Source organism: Postia placenta (genome assembly GCF_002117355.1).
Source record: "Postia placenta MAD-698-R-SB12 unplaced genomic scaffold POSPLAscaffold_19, whole genome shotgun sequence".
NCBI lineage: Eukaryota > Fungi > Basidiomycota > Agaricomycetes > Polyporales > Adustoporiaceae > Rhodonia > Rhodonia placenta.
In genome coordinates, this window is record NW_020169850.1 from 545,617 (window position 1) to 567,350 (window position 21,734).

A 21,734-nucleotide genomic window follows, 5' to 3' on the forward strand; every position below is an offset into this window, starting at 1 on the left:
GAGGTCTCAGCCCTTGAGTAAGATTCTCATCATGAGAACGGTTGGAGTACGTGTCCATCAGGCTGGCTATGTCTGCGACAATGGGTCGGTCGACCAATAGGATTGGAAGCGAAGAGGACGTTGCATCGTGCCGTTCTGTCCCGGGAAGAGGTAACGTCTCGTGTGGACTATCTATCCTGCCAGATGTTTCATGGGGTTCAGCAGCACCACGCCAGCGCGTCCAAAGAGAATACATGTCTACAGTCCAAACCCATCTTGAGTCAGCATCGCATGAACAGACAAGTGGACTTACTCGCTCGAGCCAGCTGCCAAAGTGTCAACGCCAACGAGCTTCTCGAAATATACGTACACCTGCGTCTTATAAAGTCCTCTGCGGGTCGTCAATGTCATGCAATCTCGTACTGGAGAGCCATTTGGTGGCTATATGCGCTTATGGTGAATGCTGAGTTAGAAATCAATCTCGAACTTCGTCGCCGCCACAGGAGCTGTGGTTGCCGGATCTGCCACTCACTATGGGTGATGTCATTCCAAAATAGGAAGTCAACCTTCTAACTGCTCCGCACGTGACCGCTTCGATATTGTCACTGTGTGACACTGTCGCAGTGTCACACACCGCCTCCGCCGTCTCTCTCCGTCTGTTCGTTGTCCACGACGTTGGCTAACGTTCTCTGCCCGCCATGGATCGCCTTGAGTCTCTGTCGAATACCCTCTCGCAGATCACGCTCTATGACATCAAGAGCATGTACAACCAGGTGCGCGAAGACCAGGCAATGCGAGCCGATCACTGCTGACAGTCACGGCATATAGGCCAAGAACGCTGTCTTGAACGTCAGCGAGATGGACGCCAAGGTGCGCGAGGCAACCAATGACGAGCCATGGTGCGTAGCTATGCGTTAGCACGGAGAGAAACGCGCCAACTAGAGTGCAGGGGGGCGAGTTCGACACTGATGCAGGAGATTGCACAAGGGTATGCCGCATTCGACTCATACCTCCGCTTCTCAAGCTCACATATTTGCTGCACAGAACGTTCAACTTGTGAGCTATGTGTCATGTCTCCCTACCCACACGTCGGCTCATGATACACAGCCAACACTTCAACGAGATTATGCCTGCAATCTATGCACGCTTCATGGAGAAGGAAGCGCGCCAATGGCGGCAGATCTACAAGGTATGGGTGCCAATGAGTAGATTTCGGTGGTCCCGCTTACACCGCCTAGGCCCTGCAATTATTGGAATACCTCGTCAAGAATGGCAGTGAGCGTGTGGTAGACGATGCTCGATCGCACATTGCGACCATTAAGATGCTCCGCAACTTCTACTATGTCGACGAGAAGGGCAAAGATCAAGGACTGAATGGTCAGTGCTTGCTGTTCTAGTGCCTATGTCGATTGACGTGAGGCCGCAGTGCGCAACCGTTCACGCGAGCTTGTTGAGCTGCTGAGCGACGTGGAGAAAATTCGCACGGAGAGACGCAAGGCCAAGACGAACAAGCACAAATACACTGGCGTAGGCAACGACCCAATGAGCTTCAGCTCAGGTGGCAGCCGGTATGGTGGATTCGGGAGCGACAGCCTTGGGTATAGTGGTGGTACCTATAGCGGTGGAGGTGGAGACTATAGCGGCCGTGGTAAGTCTGGTGTGGTCCTGTGTGAGCTATCTGACAATGTCTCGACCAGACTTTAGCAGCGGCAGCTACTCGGGCGGAGGTAACGGCAGCTATTCGGGCGGAGGTAGCGGCGGGTTCAGAGATGACACATCGCGGCGCGGGTTCCAAGAGTACGACGCAGGCGATGACGAGACGGCGCCGAGACGGTCAAATTCGATCAGCTCGCCTGCACGATCGTCACCCACCACCACGAGGCGCGCTTCCACATTGCCAACCGCACCGGCTGCGCCAAAAGCACCGGAACCAGTGGTCGACCTGCTAGGCATGGATGACGATGCCTTTGGGAGCACCAGCACCGACACCAACGCGAACAAGGCACTACCGGTGCTGAACACGCAAGTCGTTGCAGACGGTACGAGCCTTGAGTATGCTGACAATGCAAGCCCTGACATCGCGTAGTAGGTGATGACGACTTTGACGATTTCCAGACGGCACCCCCGTCAGCGGCCCCTGCTGCCCCCGTGGTACCGGCAATTCAACAGATTCACCAGGTGCAAAAGACCGCGCGGCCGTTGTCGACGCCCCTGTTCCCACAACAGGCACCACTGCAATCCATGAGTCCGCCGTTGCAATCTATGACTCCGCCTGTGCAGTCCATGAGCACCATGCAGGCTATGTCAGCCGCCATGCCGCCGATGCATAACCGCATGGGCAGCAACAGCTTCGGCACACCGCTCACGCCGACCACTGGATCCACGGCCGGCAGGCCTTCGTACATGTCCCCTGCCACCACGCCCATGCAGCCTATGCAGAGCTCCGTGTTTGGTTCTCAGCCAGCACGAACGACTACGACGTCACCAGCGCCGAAGCAGGCTGCGAGCGCAAACTTTGACGACTTGTGGTCCATGGGGCTAGGCAGCTCGGCATCAGCGAAGCCAGCAACGCCGTCGTCAGGGCCCGCGAAGTCTATCAAGGAGATTGAGAAGGAAAAGGCACAGGCCGGTATCTGGGGATCGAGCCAGAGCGGAGCGTCCATGGCCGCGGGGTTCGGGTCGTTTGGAGGCAATGTGAGCACTCCGTCTGCTAGTGCGCAGGCTCCGGCTTCCTCGGCGTCGGCTGGGCTGGACGACCTGCTGCTGTGAGCGCATGAGTATTCAAGTGGACTATCTCGGATTGGCTTGCGCCTCGTGCTGGGTATCTATAAAGAATTTCAATTATCGCACCGTGTGCCTCGAGTTTGTATGACAGGAATATGACCAGCCTTTACTACCAATCCCAGCGCGACTTATTCGAGGATTATTTATTCCCAACGTACTACTTTCTGATTATATACTGCGAGTGTAGGCAGTGTGTAACAAGGGGGTACTTACTTTGCATTCGACATTACAGAAATAATTGCTCCCCTGCTCACTGTCGTCGACGATGACTGCGGCGTGCTTCCATGTATCCTTTGTCCTAACAACTTCCAACGTTGTGTGATCCGTGGGCCTCTCCCAGGCACAGCTTGTTCCTCATGGTCCCTTCTACTTATCGCGAGACGCCCAATCTGGTTTCTTCGTCCTCGACCGTCGTCGTTCCTGTTTGCACCCATATTCTTCCGTGTTATCTCCGTGTCGGCGTCGAGCTCGCATGAGACATGAGGTCGACGTTCGCTCTCACAGGCACGGTGCACTAATCACGGCAAATGAACCAGTCGTGAGTGCCGAAAGCCCGCATATCTGGTGACTTATTTGACATAGCGGTGATGCAGATGTCGAGAATGATCATGCGCCCAGTGGACCCCTCTGTCGAGGCAGACACGCCGAGGATGGACACGCGGTAAACTCGCCCGTGTAAGATACGGTTTGATTGATCCCGCCAGGGTGTGGGTACAAGAACACGCCGCTACGCGAGCCGAGTTGTGCTTTGTCCCAAGGAACGCCCAGCGCCCGACTCGCGACCACCATGTTCCGTAAGGCTGTCCTCGTTGCAGGATTCCTTGCGGTAGTCTCGCGTGTTGACGCGCTCTGGCCGCTACCTACCACTCTCTCCGAAGGAACGAGTGCCTTGCGTCTGTCGTATGGCTTCCACATCGCCGTGTCGCCCAGCGTGGGCTTCCCGCCCTTGGACCTCACGGAGGCGATCGTGCAGACGCAGACGTACCTTCTGACCGACGATCTCGGTCGGCTTGTCGTTGGCCGCGGCGCGAGCGACGTCAGCGCGTTCGAGACGGCGGCGTACCTCTCAGAGCTGACGCTGACGCTCAAGCCGGGATCGGAGGTCAACTCCATCACCACCGAGGCCCAAAAGCCCATCGAGGAGCGTGACGAGGCATACACCTTGTCTGTGCCTGCGAATGGCAGTGCTGCCGTCATCGAGGCTACGTCGACTCTGGGCCTCTTCCGAGGCCTGACTACGTTCAGCCAGCTTTGGTACACATACGAGGGGACGATCTATGCTGTCAACACCCCGGTCGAAATTGATGATACCCCCGCTTACGTATGTGGATTCGCTGTCGTTGGCGTATCAGGCACCTGATCGTCTGTCGTATAGCCCTACCGCGGTCTGCTCTTGGACACAGCACGTAACTAGTAAGTGTCAGTGAGACGTGAGTAAGAAGACAGATGCTGATGGGAGTAATAGCTTCCCTGTTGCGGATATCTTGCGCACCCTCGATGCCATGAGCTGGGTCAAGGTTAGTTCATGTGGATGCTCGTGTCCTGTATGCATGTCTGACCGTATTTCCAGATCAACGAATTCCACTGGCACGTCGTCGACAGCCAGAGCTTCCCTCTTGAGATCCCGGGATATGAGGAGTTGGCTACCTACGGCGCATATGGCCCAGGTATGGTCTATACAGCTGCCGACGTCGAGAACATTGTCTCCTACGCTGGTGCTGTGAGTCCCGTTCGTTGCTCGATGCTCATAACCTGCCTAAGAGAGCTATATCTAGCGCGGGATTGACGTCCTGGTCGAGATCGACACGCCGGGTCATACCGCCGCCATTGCTGATGCCCACCCGGACTATGTGGCCTGCAATGACGCTCGTCCCTGGGCAGACTTCGCGAACGGTGAGCTATCTTGTCCAAGAGGTGTCAGCCTCCTATTCATATATTATGTAGAGCCCCCCGCTGGTCAGATCCGCTTCGCCACGCCCGATGTTGCGTCTTGGACTGCAGGCCTCTTCACGGCGGTCTCCAAGATGTTTCCCTCGTCCATTGTCAGCACCGGCGGTGACGAGATTAACCAGAACTGCTACGAGAAGGACGAACCGACGATGACGATCCTGAACGCGACCGGAGAGCCGTTCGCGGAGGCGTTCCAGAACGCATTGAACGACTTTGTGGGTGGCACGCACAGTGCTTTGAAGAGCGCTGGAAAGACGCCTGCTGTCTGGGAGGGTGGGTCTCACTATTGTCGCTCGTGCACGAAGTTAAACGTGCCTATGCAGAAATGGTTCTTGACTTCAACCTGACGCTCGCCGATGACACCCTTGTACTGTCAGTCATGTTTGCCTATGTGCAAATCTGTTCGTGTATATTGACTTTTTGCAGTGTCTGGATCTCCTCGGATGACGTCAAGGCTGTTGCCGACAAGGGCTTCCGTATTATTCATGCTGCGTCCAATTACTTCTACCTGGTGTGTTGCACAACTTTGCACATACTTCGACACTGGACTTATTATAATGTGTAGGACTGTGGCGGTGGTGGCTGGGTCGGCGATTATCCCGCAGGGTTAGTAGCAGTTCTGCCATTCCAACCATTGGCTGCACTGACATCTCTCACACTTACAGCGATAGCTGGTGCGACCCTTTCAAGACTTGGCAGTACTCGTACACTTTCGATCCTCTGGCCAATCTGACGTCGGACCAGTACCACCTCATTATGGGCGGTTCGTACACTCGTCGATTGCCTGAGTATGGCTGAGATCTGATGTTTTGCCATCACACGTACAGGTCAGCACAACCTCTGGACCGAGCAATCCAGTGCGTCCAACCTGGACCCCATTGTCTGGCCGCGTGCTGCGGCATCCGCCGAGCTCTTCTGGAGCGGCGCAGGGGGAAACGTCACTGCCGCGCTCCCGCGTTTGCATGATGCCTCGTTCCGCATGCAGCAGCGTGGCGTGAACTCGATCCCGCTCCAACCGCTCTGGTGCGCCCTCAGGCCGTTCGAATGCGACCTCACCTGGTAGGCGTCGAAATTGCAGGACAGGAAAACAGTCTGGGACAATACCAGTAGGGCCATTGGGACTATACTCTGCGTGACATTACTATTCTTGGACTAGCAGGTTTATAGTACAGTACGTATCAAAGTGTTGTAGTCACAAAACATATGCGGAAGAGAGTTGTAAAGCGCATTTAGAAATACCGGTATGACACATTTCCTAAGTAGACTTTTCAGACTGTCCTGGGCGCCACATTACAACCTGAAAGAAGTTCCCCAGCGTCTGTCCGGAAACGATCTTGCCTCGAATCGATATCTATCATCTACTGAACCGTAACAACAGGTGCTCACGCGCTCGTCTCAAAAGCACCGGGATTTCACAGGGTGGCCTCAACAGTCCTTGAAATGATAGGATAGCGTGTCCCCATGTCCGCCTTCCAAGCGAGGTGTCATATACCGTTCAAGTTCCCTGGCTAGAACACTCCGTAAGTTCATAGGCCTTCTATATTTGCTCACAAGCATTTCGCTCGCACAAGGGCTCTGGATGCCGTGACTCGGAAGATGACTGAGGTTAGTCATCCTGTCTCGAATTCGATGCCGACAAAAGGTGTCGCCAAGGAACCTGGTGCTAGGTGAACACAGTACACAGGTGCATCAATGGGCCCTGGCAGCAATTTCGAAATACTTCGCAATATACACTAGTTGCTCCTATCTTCTTCGGGTTCCAGAAGTACACCAGATATGCAACTGCGATACGGTCGGCGGCAATCTGCCACGAGAGAGTTCTCATCATTTAACAGAGGCGTTTTCGAGAGCTAGGTCACTCAGATCCTTCATCATTCTCTACAGTGTGGGGTATCACTCGCGTCTGGGTCGTTGTAAGTACTGGAGGGCAGCCGAATAAGTTTCCCCCTACCCACAACGATGTCTTCTCAAACATTACTGGGGAACAACAACATGGCTGAGGACCCACAGCATGTATCGTCTCTTATTATCGCTCATGGTATACTCACTCACTCAATAGCAGGGGGACTGTATGGGATACTCGCTTCATCCCAGTGTACATTGCGGCCATTTCCTTGGTCGCATTGATCCTTCAGAACCTCTACCGATCGCAACCTGCCAAAAGGCTCTATTCTAATTTGATCGCACTCGGTACCCCCTCACCGTCTTCTGGTAGTGTGGTGGTCGACCCCAGTGACTCTGCAGGCGCCGGAGAGTTGAGGGCACCTCCTAGTCTCTCTCGCCGTTTCGCGCGTCGTGATGAGCCTCCCCTGCAGCTATTCAATGTAGCTAGACTTCTGTCGTGTCTTGCTTTGTTCTTTGTATCTGTTACCCAGATCCGCTTGAATGCAGAACAAGAGGACCGAACAGAGTCGACCGGCCAGCCCGCCTCGCTTGAGATTGTTTTATGCGGGACCTACGTGAGTTGGCCCTCGCTATCCGACACAAACATTCATGCTAATTCTGCGCAGACTTATGTTTCCCTGTTATCGCTCGCGACACTTGTGGCACGGCCCAAGACAAGCGATAGAGTGACCAGATATCTCGTTCTGATACTGCTCTCCGCGTGGGTTACCTATGTGTACAGAGACATTTGGCCATACGCAACGTTCGACCTGACACCCGCGGATGCCTCTGAGGGGATATACCTGTGGACGAAGATTGCCTTCTTGACGCTAGCTGCTGTGCTTGTCCCTCTGTTTAGCCCTAGACGGTATATACCTTCCGTCTCCAAGGTATACCCTCTTCGCTATCGATGCACACAGGCAAGCCGCTGACAAGTGCGCGCAGAATGCTGCTCCACAACCTCATCCAATGCAGACTGCCTCCCTCGCATCCTTGATGTTCTTTACCTGGATCGATCCGATCGTCTTCAAGGCGTACCGCGTTCCACACCTTTCCGTTGATGAGCTTCCTCCACTTGCCGACTATGACGATTCGGAAAGTCTGGTGAACTCACACATGAAGGTACACTCGAGATGCTTAAGTTCTCTACCGTGTTGTTCATTGGCCTCTTGCAGGAGCTTGACCCCTTGCTGGTCAGGAAGAAAGGGCAACATATTGGATGGGGTTTGCTGAAAGTTTTCCGTGGGTATCCGTAATCACCTCAGAAGAGTCACAATTTAATGAGGGAGCCGTGCAACAGGGAATGACTTCATTGTCATGGGTACCATGCTTACGCTCAACGTACGCGCATCAATATTCTCATCATTATCCTCGGCACTAAGTGTATTCAGGTTATTGCCCGCTTCGTCAGCCCAATAGCCGTAAGGAATCTACTCGCGTATGTAACGCACTTTGATCTTTGGTGCCACTCTCACATTCACTACAGGTACCTGGAAGGCAGTAGCGACACTACTCTTCGGCCCTGGGTATGGGTCAGCTTGCTCTTCGTCGGCCCAATCCTTACCGTCTTATTCATTTCCATGTACCTGGTCTACTGTGTATGTCGCTTCATTTGTTTTCCTATGTATCCTTATGGGCTGAAACTCTTCCCAGGCCGGGATACTCGTACGTGTAGAGGCTCTCGTCACACAGCTCGTCTTCACCCATGCACTTCGCATGAGAGTGAAATCAGAAGTCTCGGAGACGCCCGCTCCGAAAGCGGGCGCAGCTTCTACCGTAGCCCCTGATGGTGAAGGCACTAGCAGTGCTCCTGGGGTACAAAACGCCTCGACTGACAACACCAAAGGAAAGCAGAGGGCGAGCTCGAATGCCCCAAAGCAAGCTCAGTTGGGCACTGCCTCACAGAGGAGCAAAAACTTTGTTGGTAGAATCAACAATCTAATTACAACAGACCTACAATCGCTCGCCACGGGACGTGACGTCTTGCATCTGTGTGAGTATCGCTGGCACAGCCTTTCTCATGAATAAGCACGAAGAACCTCCTCCTGTAGTTGTCATGGTGCCTGTCCAGACATTCCTATGTGTCTGGTTCTTATACTCGGTATTGGGATGGAGGTAAGAAGATGACATTAGTATATATTGATGATTGCTAACTGGGATTGTCAACGTCAGTGCTTTTGTTGGGATGGCTGTCATAGTTTTGCTTCTGCCGGTTCCTGGTTCTGTCGCCAAAATGATCCGAGGGGTCCAAGTCGACAAAATGAAGAAGGTGAGTACGGTCGTGGGCCGCAGGACTAGAAGCTAATTATCGCTTCAGACCGATGCCCGCGTGCAAGGGGTTACTGAAGGTGGGCCACTTTCATTATACACTTGAGCGTGATAGTCTCCTTCTCAACCTCAACTTAATTCGTCAGCCATGAACGTGATCCGAATGATCAAGCTATTCGGCTGGGAGCGCAGAATAACGGATCAGCTAACGGAAAAGCGCGAGGTCGAACTGAAGTCTGTCAAGAGGGCTAAACTTCTGCAAATGATTAGTTCCAGTCTGACGTAAGTATGCATATCTTGGTGGAGATCCGGTCAGCTTACGATATGTCACAGCCAAGTAATCCCTGTGTTGACGATGATGGCTACTTATTTCACCCATGTGAGTGCTATCTTGATTGAAGAGAACAACGGCTTAGACATGAACGTAGACGATCATTATGAAGCAAGAGCTGACAGGTACTGTGCCACTATCATGCTCCTTTGCGACTAATGTCTGAGTTTTCTCCCGTAGCATCGAAGGTGTTCTCATCGATGACCGGTATGTAAGAGTTCGATTGCATGGCCTTTACGCTTTTAGACTGACAAGCACAGTGTTTGACATGTTCACTTTACTCCTCAATCAAATTACAAACATGCTCACACCATTCATACGCGGTAACTATCGCTGCGTCAACGCATTAAGTGACTCCTCATGCTAACCGTGTAATTGTAGCTAAAGTCTCGCTAGACCGTCTGAATGAGTTCCTTCAGACCGTGAGCACTGTTTCCGTTTCATGTTGCCGTAACGGGAATTGATGCTGTAAACCTAGACCGAGCTACTAGACGAGTTTGCAGAGCAACAGGAGGCTGATGTGTCGGCTTCCATGCTGAAGGATGATGTCCCCAGTGATTTGATTGGTTTCTGCGACGCGACGTTCACCTGGACGAAAGAGGACAGTCTACCCTCAAGCACCGGGTCATCGAGCCGAAATTTCACGCTTTGTATTGAGAATGAATTGGTGTTCAAGCAGGGCCGCATAAACCTGATCATTGGACCCACTGGGTCGGGGAAGACTTCCCTGCTAATGGCACTGTTAGGTAAGAGTGGTCGATATCCTGTTTTGGCGTATTTTCATCCTTGCTACGTTAGGTGAAATGCACTACATATCGCCCGGCCCTCGTTCTTTCTTTAACCTTCCACGTTCCGGCGGCGTGGCTTACGCCGCTCAAGAGTCTTGGGTACAGAATGCCACGATACGTGTGAGTACTGGCCTTCAAACGGTTAGGACCTATTTGACGGCGTCGGAAAGGAAAATATTCTCTTCGGTACGGCGCTTGACGAAGAGAGATACAATAAGGGTATGAACCATGTCTAATAACAATGCGATGTCTGCTGACTCAGTGACTAGTCATTAAGCAGTGTGGTCTCGAACGAGACCTGGGATTGTTCGATGCTGGCGATCTCACCGAGGTCGGGGAGAAAGGTATCACACTAAGGTATGCGGTACGCAAATATGCACACACGGTACATTTTGACGTTTCATCCATAGCGGGGGACAAAAGGTGACTGATCTGCGAATGTAAGCCCGGCTTTTATGCTAACGCCAGATTGCGTAGGCCCGAGTGACTCTTGCGCGAGCCGTATACTCGAAAGCAGAGATCCTGTTACTTGACGATGTAAGCGAGATAGAACACCCATGTCTTCTGTCACTCATGAACACAGATTCTGGCTGCTCTCGATGTGCACACTGCTCGTCACGTTATGGAACATTGTCTTCAAGGTGATCTTATTCGAGGTCGCACAGTGCTCTTGGTGGTAAGTCCTCGTAGCATGTTATATTCATTGCCGCTGACTTGTATAGACCCACAACGTCGCATTGGCTATTCCTGTCGCAGGTTTCATCGTCGCCATGGGTATTGATGGACGAGTTTCCAGTCAAGGTTCGCTCTCAGATGCTCTGGAGGATGTTACACGATTGGCAAAGGATATCGTCGAGGAGCGCCAAACAGCCAGAATAGCGGAGGACGTTACGGATAAGAAAGTCTTTGTGAACGCTTCAAAGAACGGCAAACTTGTTGTTGCAGAGGAGATCGCTATTGGTCACGTCGGTGTCAAGAGCAGTACGTCATCCCTTCTCCTAAATAAGAGTGTTACTGATAGTTGAGCAGTGAAGTTGTACTTCTCGAATCTTGGGGGGAAGCATTACCTCATGTTCTGGCTGTTGGCACCGTGCATTTTAGTATCTTCAGAAATCATACGCAACCTGCAGGTTTGGTGGCTCGGGTATTGGGCACGGCAGTACGAGGAGCGAGCAGCCGAAGAAGTCAGCGCCCCTTTGTGAGTGCCTTGATTGCAGAGTATCAACTCAACTCATGTTGGCCCATCAGTTATCTATCAATTTACGGCCTGCTTTTGTCCACCACGGTCCTCCTCATCACCGCGTTCAACATTGTCTGGATCTTCGCCACGCTGCGGGCGTCGAGAGCGATCCACAAGAGTTTTATCGCCTCCGTATTTGCCACGACATTGAGGTATGCTTTTCACAGTGTGAGCCAACGATCGTAACCAACGTAGGTTAGATGGCTCGATAAAACACCCACTTCACGTGTCATCGCGCGGTGCACTCAGGACGTAGATGCCGGTCAGTATCCCGAGTCATACTTGGAGAAACTGCAACTCATCGGGTAAATCACAGTTGACAACAACATCCCGATGAGCCTATTTTGGCTCATACTTTTGTCTGCGTCGATAATACTGAAGCTCGGTGCTGTTGTGATCACCTCCCCGATATTCCTCACTCCTGGAATCATCATCGCGCTCGCAGGCGGATACATCGGCCGCATCTATATGAAGGCGCAACTGTCTGTAAAACGCGAAATGAGCAACGCTCGCGCCCCCGTGCTCGGCCATGTTGGTTCCGCATTCTCCGGGCTAGGTATGCGATCAGCGTGACTGAACCGTGCTGAGAGCTAATGTATATGTATACGCAGTATCTATTCGAGCATTTGGAGCTCAGGAAGCATACAAGAAAGCATCGTACGCACGCATGAACAGATACACTACCTCTGCCAACATTTTCTGGAATTTGACGCGGTCGGTCTTACATAGATACATGCTCTGTCCGTGGAGCGAGAACTGACGGGCAGAATAGATGGGTATCTATTCGCCTCGAAGGACTCAGCGCACTGTTTACTGTGAGTTTGGCTGCATATCTAGTCTACGCCTCCCACGAGAGCGCATCAAACATCGGGTTTGCGCTTAACATGGCAGGTGAGTCTCAACGAATTCACATTTTCCGCATCTTTGTCGATATCTTTGTCAGTCGGATTCAGTAGCTTGATCCTGTCCTGGGTGCGCATGTTCAACGACACTGAGGTAAACGGTAAGTACCTTGTCGAGGTTGTAATACCCACCTAAACATTTTCTGTTCACAGGCAATAGGTGAGGTTCCTAACGGTATGTTGGCCAGTATACTGATGTGTGAGATGCAGCGTGGAACGCATCCACCAATACCTGGAAATTGAGCACGAGCCAGCACCTACCCAAGCTGGACAACCGCCAGCCTACTGGCCAGCCAGTGGCGATCTCAAAGTCGAACAACTGTCTGCTCGTTACTCTGAGGTCTGACAATTCAAAAAAAATCTGATCTTCTGTCGTGATGCCCGTTCGCAGGACGGCCCTCGAATCTTGCATGGTATCTCCTTTGAAGTCAAATCTGGCGAACGTGTAGGCATCGGTATGTGATCCTGTGCGAAGCAGTTTTAGTGGCATCTGATCAAACCATGTAGTGGGACGAACTGGAAGTGGAAAAGTATGTAACTACGCCAATCTGACTCTTTGCAGACCATATCTGATTACTGTAGAGCTCCTTGACACTGGCGCTGTTGAAGGCTATCCTCACGGAGGGAAAGGTTTATTATGACGGTCTCGTCACTGATAGCATGAACTTGGGTGCACTGCGATCTGCCATAACCATCATTCCACAATCTGTGCGTCTTGAACCTCAATTTGCAGTGATTGTCTACTGACCTGTTTATACAGCCTGAGCTGCTCGGTGGAACTTTGCGGCAAAATCTTGATCCGTTCGGGCAGTATGACGATGCAGTAATGAACAATGCTCTACGCTCTGCGGGGCTGTTTACTTTGCAGAACGACATGACAGAAGGCCAGATCACCCTTGATAGTCCAATTGCGAGCGAAGGTGGCAACTTGTCCGTCGGCCAGAAGCAAATACTTGCGCTTGCGAGAGCGATCCTAAGGCAGAGCAAGCTTCTGATCCTAGATGAAGGTACGTTCAATGCCACTTTTTCGTCAACTACGACTGACGGTAATAACCAGCGACATCTGCGATCGGTAAATAATAGGGTTTCGACAACTTGCTAACATTTTGCTGATCTATGCTGTCAGACTATGAGACGGACGCCGTAATTCAAGCTTCCTTGCGCACAGAGCTTGACAAGAGTGTGACCATCCTGACAGTCGCGCACCGTCTCCAATCCATCATGGATTCTGACAAGATAGTAAGTCTGAATATCTTTTCTTTCACACACAGCTACTCACTTCGGGCATAGATGGTCCTTGACGCTGGCAGGATCGTGAGTATCATTGCCCACGCCTCCACATGTTCGCCGCTGATGCATTGCGAAGGCCGAGTTCGGCAAGCCAAGTGACTTACTGTCGATTGAAGGCGGGCTGTTACGTGCCCTCGTAGACGGGAGTGGTGACAAGGAGAAACTGTACGCAATGGCTGTTGGGGACGATTCCCATTAGGTCCAAACTGAAGGAGATCGGACCTTGATTATGCATTCCTACTCTTCTAATGATGTCCTGATTCTCAAGCATTGATCTGTACTCATTGGTTACTTCCTCTCATACGTGATGAGTCGAACATTTCCTTCGAGGTCCAGAAACTCGATGCCTTTAAGTTGTTCAAGAGTTGATGCGCACTGTTGACAGGAAGCTGGCCGGAACCGACTCGGTCGCCTCTGTAGATGCTGCAGTGATGGCATCAGTCTTCTTGCACCGCTGGTCCAGATGATCGGTACATGCGGTGCAATACCTTTCGCGCGGCATCAACTTTAGCGTCTAACTTCATTAAGCCACATCGGCTGAGCGCGTCGAACTCGAAAGCGTATTAGCAATCAGTTGGGTCTAGGTTACTCAATGTCTCTTCAAGTTGAGATCCGGATTCTAGCTGTCATACTTATTGAGGCTTAAAGGGGTCACTTGCGCCCTGGTACGCGTCGCTAGATCGAGTCATCTACCAACTGTCTAGGGTCCTGTCAGGCCTTGCGTGCTGTTTCTCACAGTACCGGCGAGAGATGGCCGTGTCGCAACTCGCCTTATAAAACCACGATGTCGAAAGAGCATGCGCACCTACAGTCATTTCTAGCATACTCGCCAAAATGCTCTTCAAGCTTGCGTGAGTTCCGGTTCAAGCTCTCACTAGGGCAGCTACTTACCTAGTGTCAACAAACCCCTTATAGTGCCGTCGCTGTCTTGCTACCTCTTGCGTCTGCCCAATTCGCCTACACTTACGTTTACACTACGCCTACTGATTGGGTGAGCGGGCAGCCGGCTAATGTCAGCTGGACCGCGGAAGTCGGCGATCCCGAGCAATACACATTGCTCTTGAAGATTTTCAACTCGACTACCAACTCGGAGGATAATTGGGTCCTTGCGCAAGGCATCGACACCTATTCGTATTTCGCGAATTTCACCTTGCCTGACGTCGTTCCTGCGTCAGTACATTTCCGTTTTATTCTGGATAACTATCTGAACTGTGCGCTCCTAGTGATGGCTACTTCCTCTTGCCGGTCAGCGTGAAGTTAGTGTTTAATCCTGTCGTCTACATGGCGTATACTTATTGTTTGACGACAGGGACACTTCAACTGAAGGCCCGCCGAGTAACAAGTTCTCCATCGCATAATTGAGACCTTGTAAATTGTTCTACACCTGGACTTTCCTTGACGATCCTTGACGAATGTTATGAATTGTGCTACATTCATGAGGATATACAACTACTGTCTTGATGATGTGATCGGAGCATACAAGCTGCCTACCTCGTCTACAGCCTGGACATTTTACAGCCATTTCTGTGATACCAAAAGAGGTTTTAGCCACTCATAATGGCTCATTCATCCACCATACTTAGCACGCACGACTTTATGAAGGATCGTTCCATAATCGCGCATCTACAGTAAACTCTCGGTGCTGGTCTGGGGAACGGGTGTTATAAGCAAGTTGTTGCGGATGACGTCCAGATCGCGGTCGCCCAAGGTAGTGTGCGCCTTGAGATAGCCTTCGATGCCTCTGTACTGGCGCTCGATGAGAGCAAGCAAGTTGATGATTGCCTGTGGCCTGTGTGTGTCTGCCAATCAGGTTTTGCGGCGCAAGACAAGTGCAAATCCACGCACTTCGCCGTCGCCATATTGATCGTCCCTTGCTTGTTGTCACGAAATACCTGCTCCTTCTCGAAGCGGGCGGTCAGCATGGGCAGTGCAGGCTGCAATCCTATAGTGGTGAGCGCGTAGTCTTCAGCAATGATTTCGTCGCTGACGCCAAGGAGCTGCATAATCGAGGGATGGTCAGTAGCTCGCGCTCATCCAGTGTTGATTATCGTGCACCTTTAATATGAGAGCAGCAAATACGCCGGTCCTGTCCTTTCCGGCTTCAGAAGGATCAGATGTATGTTAGTGCATGCCTGAACATGACACTCACCTGTGCAGTGGATGAGACAGGGCTGGTCTGGGTGGTCGCGGATGTGACGGAGGATTGTTTCAATGGCTGGGCCACTGTGGTTTAGTATTGTGGTATAGAGCTGTAGAAAAGCCTGCCGATATAGATTGAACCTGCAGCTGTGGTCACAATAGCGAAATAGCTACTTCAGATTCATCGGTGGCGAAATTCTTCAGCCTTATGTAGCGGGAGAATTTCGTCGTAGTCAGCGCTTGAGCATTCGAGAATGTGGCTAGACCTACATCTGCGCTATCGCCACAGGATCGAATGCATCTGCGAGGATCGGGAGCTTCACAAATTCGACACCCTCGATCTTGACGTCAGGTGTCCGATACTTTGCAATCTCCGCGTCCGCGCGCAGGTCAAAGACCTTGCGGATGCCAAGCGCTTGAAATTGCTCCATGCCTTTCTGCGTAATGTGACTGGGCTCCCCAGACCGGAACAGGTAGGATGGCTTGACAGCCACACCTGCAGAGGTGCTGTGGCCTCCAAAGTCCCTTATATTGATGATGCCCTCAACTTGCACGAAGGGAGGCGACGACAAGACTTTCGAAAGCTCGTCCTCGTTAAGGGATTGGAGGACGGCTGTAGGCATTGATTCTGATTCCATCTGCAAAAGATCCACAGGTCAGTAGATCATGACCCCAACGGCAACTCAAAATTTCCTACAGTTTCGACCACGTCAAAGAAGAGGAAGTGATTATACAATTGGGTGACACCTGCTCATATTGACTGCGCTCGCGATAGCAGCAGGCGCTGACGGGAGTCAGGCGTTTGGCGCTGTTCATAGATGATGATACATCGCTAGAATGATTGTCAAACAAACATTTTCCACAAAACCCTGCAGGATGCATTCCATATGCTGCTATCATGACCAGAAAGCCCAAAATCTCACGAAATCAAACCTGGAAATCCCTCATCGGGCTCATGCGTTTGAGTACGTGCCATTTGGATCGAACCAAAATGAAGTAGCATCTTAGTCGAGTACTCTTGCATCTGAACCTCAGGCTTCAGCTTCAGCTTCAGTACTAATATATACTTGGCTTGTCTCTTGGGCTGATACTGTCTCTGTCCCGCCTTCAGTGCCTGCGCCCCTTTGGATCTAAAGTATTTCCGCGCAGCAGTCTGGATTCCCCGCCATGCTATTGAGCCTCGTCTCATCGGAGCTCTCAAAGTGTCTTGGCGTCTTTGTGGTCGACTGCGTCTTTGTCGAGAACATATGGAACTCCCGGAAAAAGGAAGAACCTCTTTGTCTGACCTTGTCTGTTGACTATAGCTCTTGCTCGAACAACGGAATGCCACTGCCGCATGTCTGTGGCTATGCCACGTTGACCTGCTTTGATCTCCCGGGCTCTAACATATAAAGCATGAATCCTCAATTTCTTCCTCACATCACAACGTCTGGTCTTCTTACTTGGGTAGCACTTTCGGACAGACCAAGCCATGTCCTTTTTCACGCGGCCCACGCAGCCCACCGAGGACGCCAGAAAGAACCTCCCTGAGTCTCAAGGTCTGTGTCGTTACCCGTTCAGCACCCAGGAGGTCGAAATGCTGTCGCCACACACGATCTCTCTCTCTGGCGCGCGCAACCGAAATGTCTGGGAGGGAAACACAGGCTCCCGAAACCACATTTCTCGTGGCATCCGGACGCAGCAGCAAAACGATCGTGCACAGCAGGCTCACACAGCAGCGGACATTGTCTCATTCTTGCCGGCATCGAGCTTCAATCCGCTGGCTGAACCCTTCGTTCCTGGAGCGTCTCGTATGCACACTTTGGCCGCGACACCGGTGCCACAACCATCTGTACAGCAGACTTCTGCGGCCACGGACGCCTCTCTTGTGATCAGATATGACTGGCTTCCAAGCCTGCGACTGGGATTAGCGGCCGTCCACCCGGAGTCACGGAGAGTCCTTGCACAGTCTATCGTCAGACTAAAGCCGTGGGCCCGGGACCCTGTCCGCGTAGCCATATTGTCCGCCAAGATAGCAAAGTGCGTCATCGAGGGTCACTATCCCAACATGACGACAGTCGCGCAGTTCTCAAGCGAGCTTGACAAGCTTTTCCGGCGAGAGGAAGGTGGCCAGCTCGCGATGTATTTCAGACGCTGCCTTGAGCTCTACCTCTGCCGCTGCTTCGCCGAGTACTGCTATCCGGTGAGTTTTCCCGTGCATTGCGCGACGTGGCGTTCATGCTCCTTGTCGTGATCGCGCAGCTCTGTCAGCAGCCCCATGAGATATACTCCATGCGTGCGCCGGTTCGGTCTCGCGATGGCGAGGTGACATGCAGTAGAATCGAGTCGGCGCTGGCGCTGGCGGCGTACGCCGGCGGGCTCTTCGCACAGGATATGATCCCGGGCAGTCTCGCCCTCACTTGTCTGAACGCACTGGTCTCGCAGCCGTACGTCCTGGAGCATTTGCAGGCGATACACGCGCTCCTCTCACACGCTGGTCAGAAGCTGTGCAAGGCCGGCTCCCCGGATTATTGGGACAGTATCTCGAGTGTGGTGCGATGGCGGGCGACTCGGCTCCTGAACGATGCGAGTATGGCTAACGCATCCTGTATTGGTCGCTGGTTCTGCCAAGTATGCCCGAGGCGCGGCGTGTAAGCAGTGCACAAAATATATTTTATTCGCGCAGTGTGAAGTCCACAGGTGATCCTGACCGTCGTTATATCGTGAGTTGCCTCTCCCCCTTGTCTCGTTTCCTATAATGGGGGCTGTTCTTCACATCGTGTGACAGCCCTCTCCCCCTTGTCTTGTTTCCTATAATGGGGGCTCTTCTCTGCGCAAATGCAGAGAACAGCCCTCTTCCCGTTCTCTCTCCTCCTACAATGAGCACTGTTCTTTGCTCTCTCATCAGAGACCATCCCTTGTGCAAAGAAACTACAGTCGACAACCCCGGTTCTTCATGTGCTCATGCCATATGTCTGCCGCATTTCGTCAACTCATGCTAATGAGTACACAATTAACCCTTGCTGCGATCACGCAAATCAGTAAGGCAGTGGCTTACCTTCAAAGGTATACATTGTGTATGCTCGTAATTCTGCTTCAACTCGATTTGCGTGCATTGTTGTTGTGTGTATTGTACCACCTGCTCATGTCACCCTAGATTAGTCATTCTCGTCGTACATCGTAATGTCTGGCGGCCCGACGGTGCGGGTGACGGAGTGGGAGAACGAGCCAGAGCCCGTGCCTATGGGGCAGGGCGTAAGGTGGACGTCTGACAGCTTCTACACGCAACCTACCTGGGTACAGATGGTGTCAGCAAATGTAGGCGTGCGGCGAAATAAAGCGACATGTCATCGCCGCATCTAGTAGGCAAGGAGATGAAGAAGAAAGATGGTGAGCATATAACTAATGCCCTCAGAGAGCGGGAAGCGGCCTGTCGTTGTACCGTGCGACAAAGCAGTTATGACAGGATATGGAAGAAGAGAGAAGATGGAAATTTTCGACAGCACCACGGGCGGATGTAACTCGACGCCATCTACAGCGAAGTTGTGAGCTACAGTCTTCCTGTGATATATGGAATCCGAAGGCCAGCCGAGTGCGGACGTAGGCTTACCAGCTTCGATAACTTTGCTACCGGGCTTGATATTCAGCCACGAGGTGACGAACGCAATGTCCGTGAGGTAGAGGATTTGCGTGCGGTGAGGGAGCGCGAGAGGCCAGAGCTCGGGCGTCGGGCGGAGGACGTGGATGAAGCCCTTGCCGTTGCGCGAGCCGACCTTGGACCCATAGGGAACGCCGACAAGGTCGTCATGAACGGGCAAACTGCATCGCACTCGGTGTCCGAGTTGTCGGTGACAGCAGATCTAGATCTGACGTTGACATCCCTCGCGCATTGACTGGCTTTCATAGGTGATAGGTCACAGTATGGTCGGCAGGGTGTATAGAACGTAGCAGCAGCACGTACGAGCATAACGACAGCATAGTTGCAGCACCCACGGACAATTAGATACAATTATATATAGTCGGCAGTCATGGTCAAAACAAATTTGTACACCATTGTGTTCCCAGAAAGGAAATGCTTCTCATCAGATCTTCTTGAACAAATCACCCCTGACGTACATGGTCGCGCTCCGGCTGCCCGGGCATATTCACGTTCGTGTGCGCGGGCGGAGTCATGCCCACCCCGCATCCCGTCGGCCGTGCCCGGGTTTGCTTTTCTGGTGCACGTCTGGCTTGTTGCTTGTGTGGTGGTATCACTGTCGGCTGTCGATCAGCGGTCACAATGACTGATGGGTGATGAGAGTGTATTTGATGCACATGTGGTCAAATAATCCTCATGCGGACGGCCGGTAGGCATGGACACACGATCTGCAGTGAACAAGACATTCCACTGTGTCCGTGTCGCATCTGTCTATTGCAGGGCTGCGAGCGACGCCATCTGAGAGGGCGCTGGTGACGTCAAGCTTTCTACGGCCATTATATAACAGGGTCTAAAACCACTCCGTGTACCCAGTGCGTCGAAGGTTCACCGTACACTGGGCACCAGTCGTTACACACACGGTAGTGCAGGGATGCGGTGCATTCCCGTGCGCGTGCTAATGAAGTGGCGGCACGGTGCGGGTGATCGAGCGTGGAGCAATTAGTTAGGCGCGTCCCCACCGTAGCGATCATGGTGAAGCGAGAGAAACAGGGGCCTGGGAGAAGTCCATACGTACGCGGGTTTGCAACTTGACGACGGCAGAGCCAAGGCGGCGGAGGACGGAGCACGACCTCGTCTGGTTTCTTGCTCGCTGAGCCACCTTCTTGTGTGCGTTTGACTGTGCAGCTGCTGTGTTGAGGTGAGTCGTCCCGGCTGGCCACTGTGCATGGGTGACGGAGGTGCTTACCATGTGGGGCTGCTCGCAGGTGGACTGGTCATCCGACGGCGGCACGCACAGACTACCAGTTGTCTGTGGAAGACTGTGCTTTGCGCTGACAGACTCGACCGGCGCGCGACCAGCACGCGACCGGTGCCTTACGCCTCAGTAGGTACATGACACCACCGACTTGCTACCGTTGTTCTGCTCACGTCGCATCGGTTGGTTCTCCCAGCACCGTGTCAGCCTATTGCGAGAATCCAAACCCCGCCGCCCAATTTGATGCAAAGGACATAGATGGGGCAGCCATGCAGAGATAAATTTGGTACTTCTAGGTACGTCGCATCGTGCGGCCTTGGCCACTTACGCGTGGAATACTGACGATGCCGCCGTCCTCCAGTCTCACATGCAAGACCGTCCAGCGCGCGTACACACAACACGAGCGTGGGGGTGGTCCGTGCATCAAGTTTTAACATGCAGCCGGTACGCCATCATGCCGTGCTAATGCTGACTTCTCTCGTTCCGATTTGTGGCCGCGTTGTGGCCGCGGCCAGCGCGTTCGCAACCGGATGCGGTGCTCGCGGGTACACGACGATGCCGCGCGAGCACCCTTTTCAGTCTGTCCGGTCGGCGATTCACAGCCGTCCCGACGTATTTTACAGGGCCACTTGTCATGGGGCTGTCGAGAGGGAGGGGGCATCAAAACAATGAGGATGCACAATTGTACTTACGACATGAATTGCGTAGCGTTTCTCGTGTAGCCAAGACGATGGGCGTCCGGTGACGCGGAAGAGCCGGGCGCGGAGGAAGATGTCGCCAGACCGCGCCCGCACGTTGAATTGCCGGCGACCGGCATTCGTATGCACATTGCACGTACCACAGAACACGACGACCAAGCCGCCCGCAGCCCGTGCCATCCATCTCAAGCAGTGGATGAGTGTGCCCCCGGCCGTTGATGCGCTGCCCTGTCCAGTGCCGATCCGCCCGTGATGCCAAGGTTCAGGCACGGCGCGGGATGTCTGTGTGCGGCCTGCCCGGCGTATGGGTGGAATGGATGCCGTCTCACGCCACAGCGGGTGCGGGATCTTGCGCGCATCAGGTCGTGCTCGTGTGATGACCCACGACTGTTCCTCCGCTCGCGCTCGCGACAAGTCACGTTGACCGGCTGTCCCAGGTGCGCCGCCTCTTGACCGTCGACGCATGAGGCACTGACGATGTCATCTTCAGGATCGCCGCGGGAGTCTTTGCCGGGTAGCACGACGCTGCGCAGTCTGCACGCGGAGCATTCTGCGGCGCGGCGTCTCGTGCTCTGTACACGCTCGGTGTGCCGTCTTGGCGCATGAGCAA

At 52.9% G+C, this 21,734-nt stretch overlaps 6 protein-coding genes across 6 annotated transcripts; 5 read left to right on the top strand and 1 right to left on the bottom strand.

Moving 5' to 3' along the window:
- Positions 1 to 644: 644 nt before the first annotated feature.
- On the top strand, positions 645 to 3,015 carry POSPLADRAFT_1041752 (hypothetical protein). The gene is made up of 9 exons (XM_024477970.1): positions 645 to 752; positions 808 to 878; positions 929 to 967; positions 1,024 to 1,035; positions 1,087 to 1,168; positions 1,218 to 1,356; positions 1,406 to 1,627; positions 1,677 to 2,018; positions 2,069 to 3,015. Exons 1-9 carry the CDS (start codon positions 678 to 680, stop codon positions 2,746 to 2,748), a joined length of 1,662 nt encoding a protein of 553 aa, XP_024334024.1. The 5' UTR covers positions 645 to 677; the 3' UTR covers positions 2,749 to 3,015.
- Positions 3,016 to 3,550: 535 nt separating this feature from the next.
- Positions 3,551 to 5,776, top strand: POSPLADRAFT_1067935 (glycoside hydrolase family 20 protein; the record flags this gene model as incomplete). Its single annotated transcript, XM_024482248.1, has 11 exons — positions 3,551 to 4,084; positions 4,139 to 4,176; positions 4,229 to 4,280; positions 4,334 to 4,483; positions 4,539 to 4,656; positions 4,708 to 4,986; positions 5,037 to 5,085; positions 5,140 to 5,224; positions 5,279 to 5,319; positions 5,379 to 5,476; positions 5,541 to 5,776. The coding sequence occupies 11 exons, from the start codon at positions 3,551 to 3,553 to the stop codon at positions 5,774 to 5,776; spliced, it is 1,680 nt and encodes a 559-aa protein (XP_024334025.1).
- Positions 5,777 to 6,672: 896 nt separating this feature from the next.
- Positions 6,673 to 13,615, top strand: POSPLADRAFT_1050267 (hypothetical protein; the record flags this gene model as incomplete). The annotated part of the gene is made up of 36 exons (XM_024479948.1): positions 6,673 to 6,722; positions 6,776 to 7,001; positions 7,089 to 7,172; positions 7,224 to 7,487; positions 7,573 to 7,719; positions 7,773 to 7,839; positions 7,898 to 7,938; positions 7,989 to 8,035; positions 8,084 to 8,195; positions 8,251 to 8,590; positions 8,649 to 8,712; positions 8,770 to 8,866; positions 8,915 to 8,945; positions 9,012 to 9,147; positions 9,377 to 9,403; positions 9,443 to 9,519; positions 9,578 to 9,618; positions 9,675 to 9,846; positions 9,873 to 9,937; positions 10,131 to 10,203; positions 10,254 to 10,348; positions 10,462 to 10,521; positions 10,568 to 10,660; positions 10,707 to 10,965; positions 11,014 to 11,182; positions 11,233 to 11,376; positions 11,420 to 11,450; positions 11,606 to 11,780; positions 11,836 to 11,881; positions 11,997 to 12,115; positions 12,168 to 12,227; positions 12,331 to 12,455; positions 12,938 to 13,133; positions 13,253 to 13,365; positions 13,417 to 13,440; positions 13,493 to 13,615. 36 exons carry the CDS (start codon positions 6,673 to 6,675, stop codon positions 13,613 to 13,615), a joined length of 3,993 nt encoding a protein of 1,330 aa, XP_024334026.1.
- A 635-nt stretch (positions 13,616 to 14,250) lies between these two features.
- On the top strand, positions 14,251 to 14,774 carry POSPLADRAFT_1061933 (hypothetical protein; the record flags this gene model as incomplete). The annotated part of the gene is made up of 4 exons (XM_024481455.1): positions 14,251 to 14,267; positions 14,332 to 14,586; positions 14,640 to 14,672; positions 14,726 to 14,774. 4 exons carry the CDS (start codon positions 14,251 to 14,253, stop codon positions 14,772 to 14,774), a joined length of 354 nt encoding a protein of 117 aa, XP_024334027.1.
- A 44-nt stretch (positions 14,775 to 14,818) lies between these two features.
- POSPLADRAFT_1076404 (hypothetical protein) lies at positions 14,819 to 16,178 on the bottom strand (the record flags this gene model as incomplete). The annotated part of the gene is made up of 7 exons (XM_024482915.1): positions 14,819 to 14,940; positions 14,996 to 15,205; positions 15,262 to 15,413; positions 15,472 to 15,515; positions 15,566 to 15,677; positions 15,730 to 15,760; positions 15,826 to 16,178. The coding sequence occupies 6 exons, from the start codon at positions 16,176 to 16,178 to the stop codon at positions 15,040 to 15,042; spliced, it is 858 nt and encodes a 285-aa protein (XP_024334028.1). The 3' UTR covers positions 14,819 to 14,940; positions 14,996 to 15,039.
- Positions 16,179 to 16,980: 802 nt separating this feature from the next.
- Positions 16,981 to 19,427, top strand: POSPLADRAFT_1076405 (hypothetical protein; the record flags this gene model as incomplete). The annotated part of the gene is made up of 4 exons (XM_024482916.1): positions 16,981 to 17,737; positions 17,797 to 18,087; positions 18,697 to 18,842; positions 19,148 to 19,427. The coding sequence occupies exons 1-4, from the start codon at positions 17,027 to 17,029 to the stop codon at positions 19,425 to 19,427; spliced, it is 1,428 nt and encodes a 475-aa protein (XP_024334029.1). The 5' UTR covers positions 16,981 to 17,026.
- Between the last annotated feature and the right edge of the window lie 2,307 nt (positions 19,428 to 21,734).

Coding starts and splice junctions, on each gene's coding strand:
- POSPLADRAFT_1041752 (XM_024477970.1), top strand. CDS start 678: ATGGATCGCCTTGAGTCTCTGTCGAATACCCTCTCGCAGATCACGCTC. Junction 753..807: donor TCAAGAGCATGTACAACCAG/GTGCGCGAAGAC, acceptor CACGGCATATAG/GCCAAGAACGCTGTCTTGAA. Junction 2,019..2,068: donor CACGCAAGTCGTTGCAGACG/GTACGAGCCTTG, acceptor ATCGCGTAGTAG/GTGATGACGACTTTGACGAT.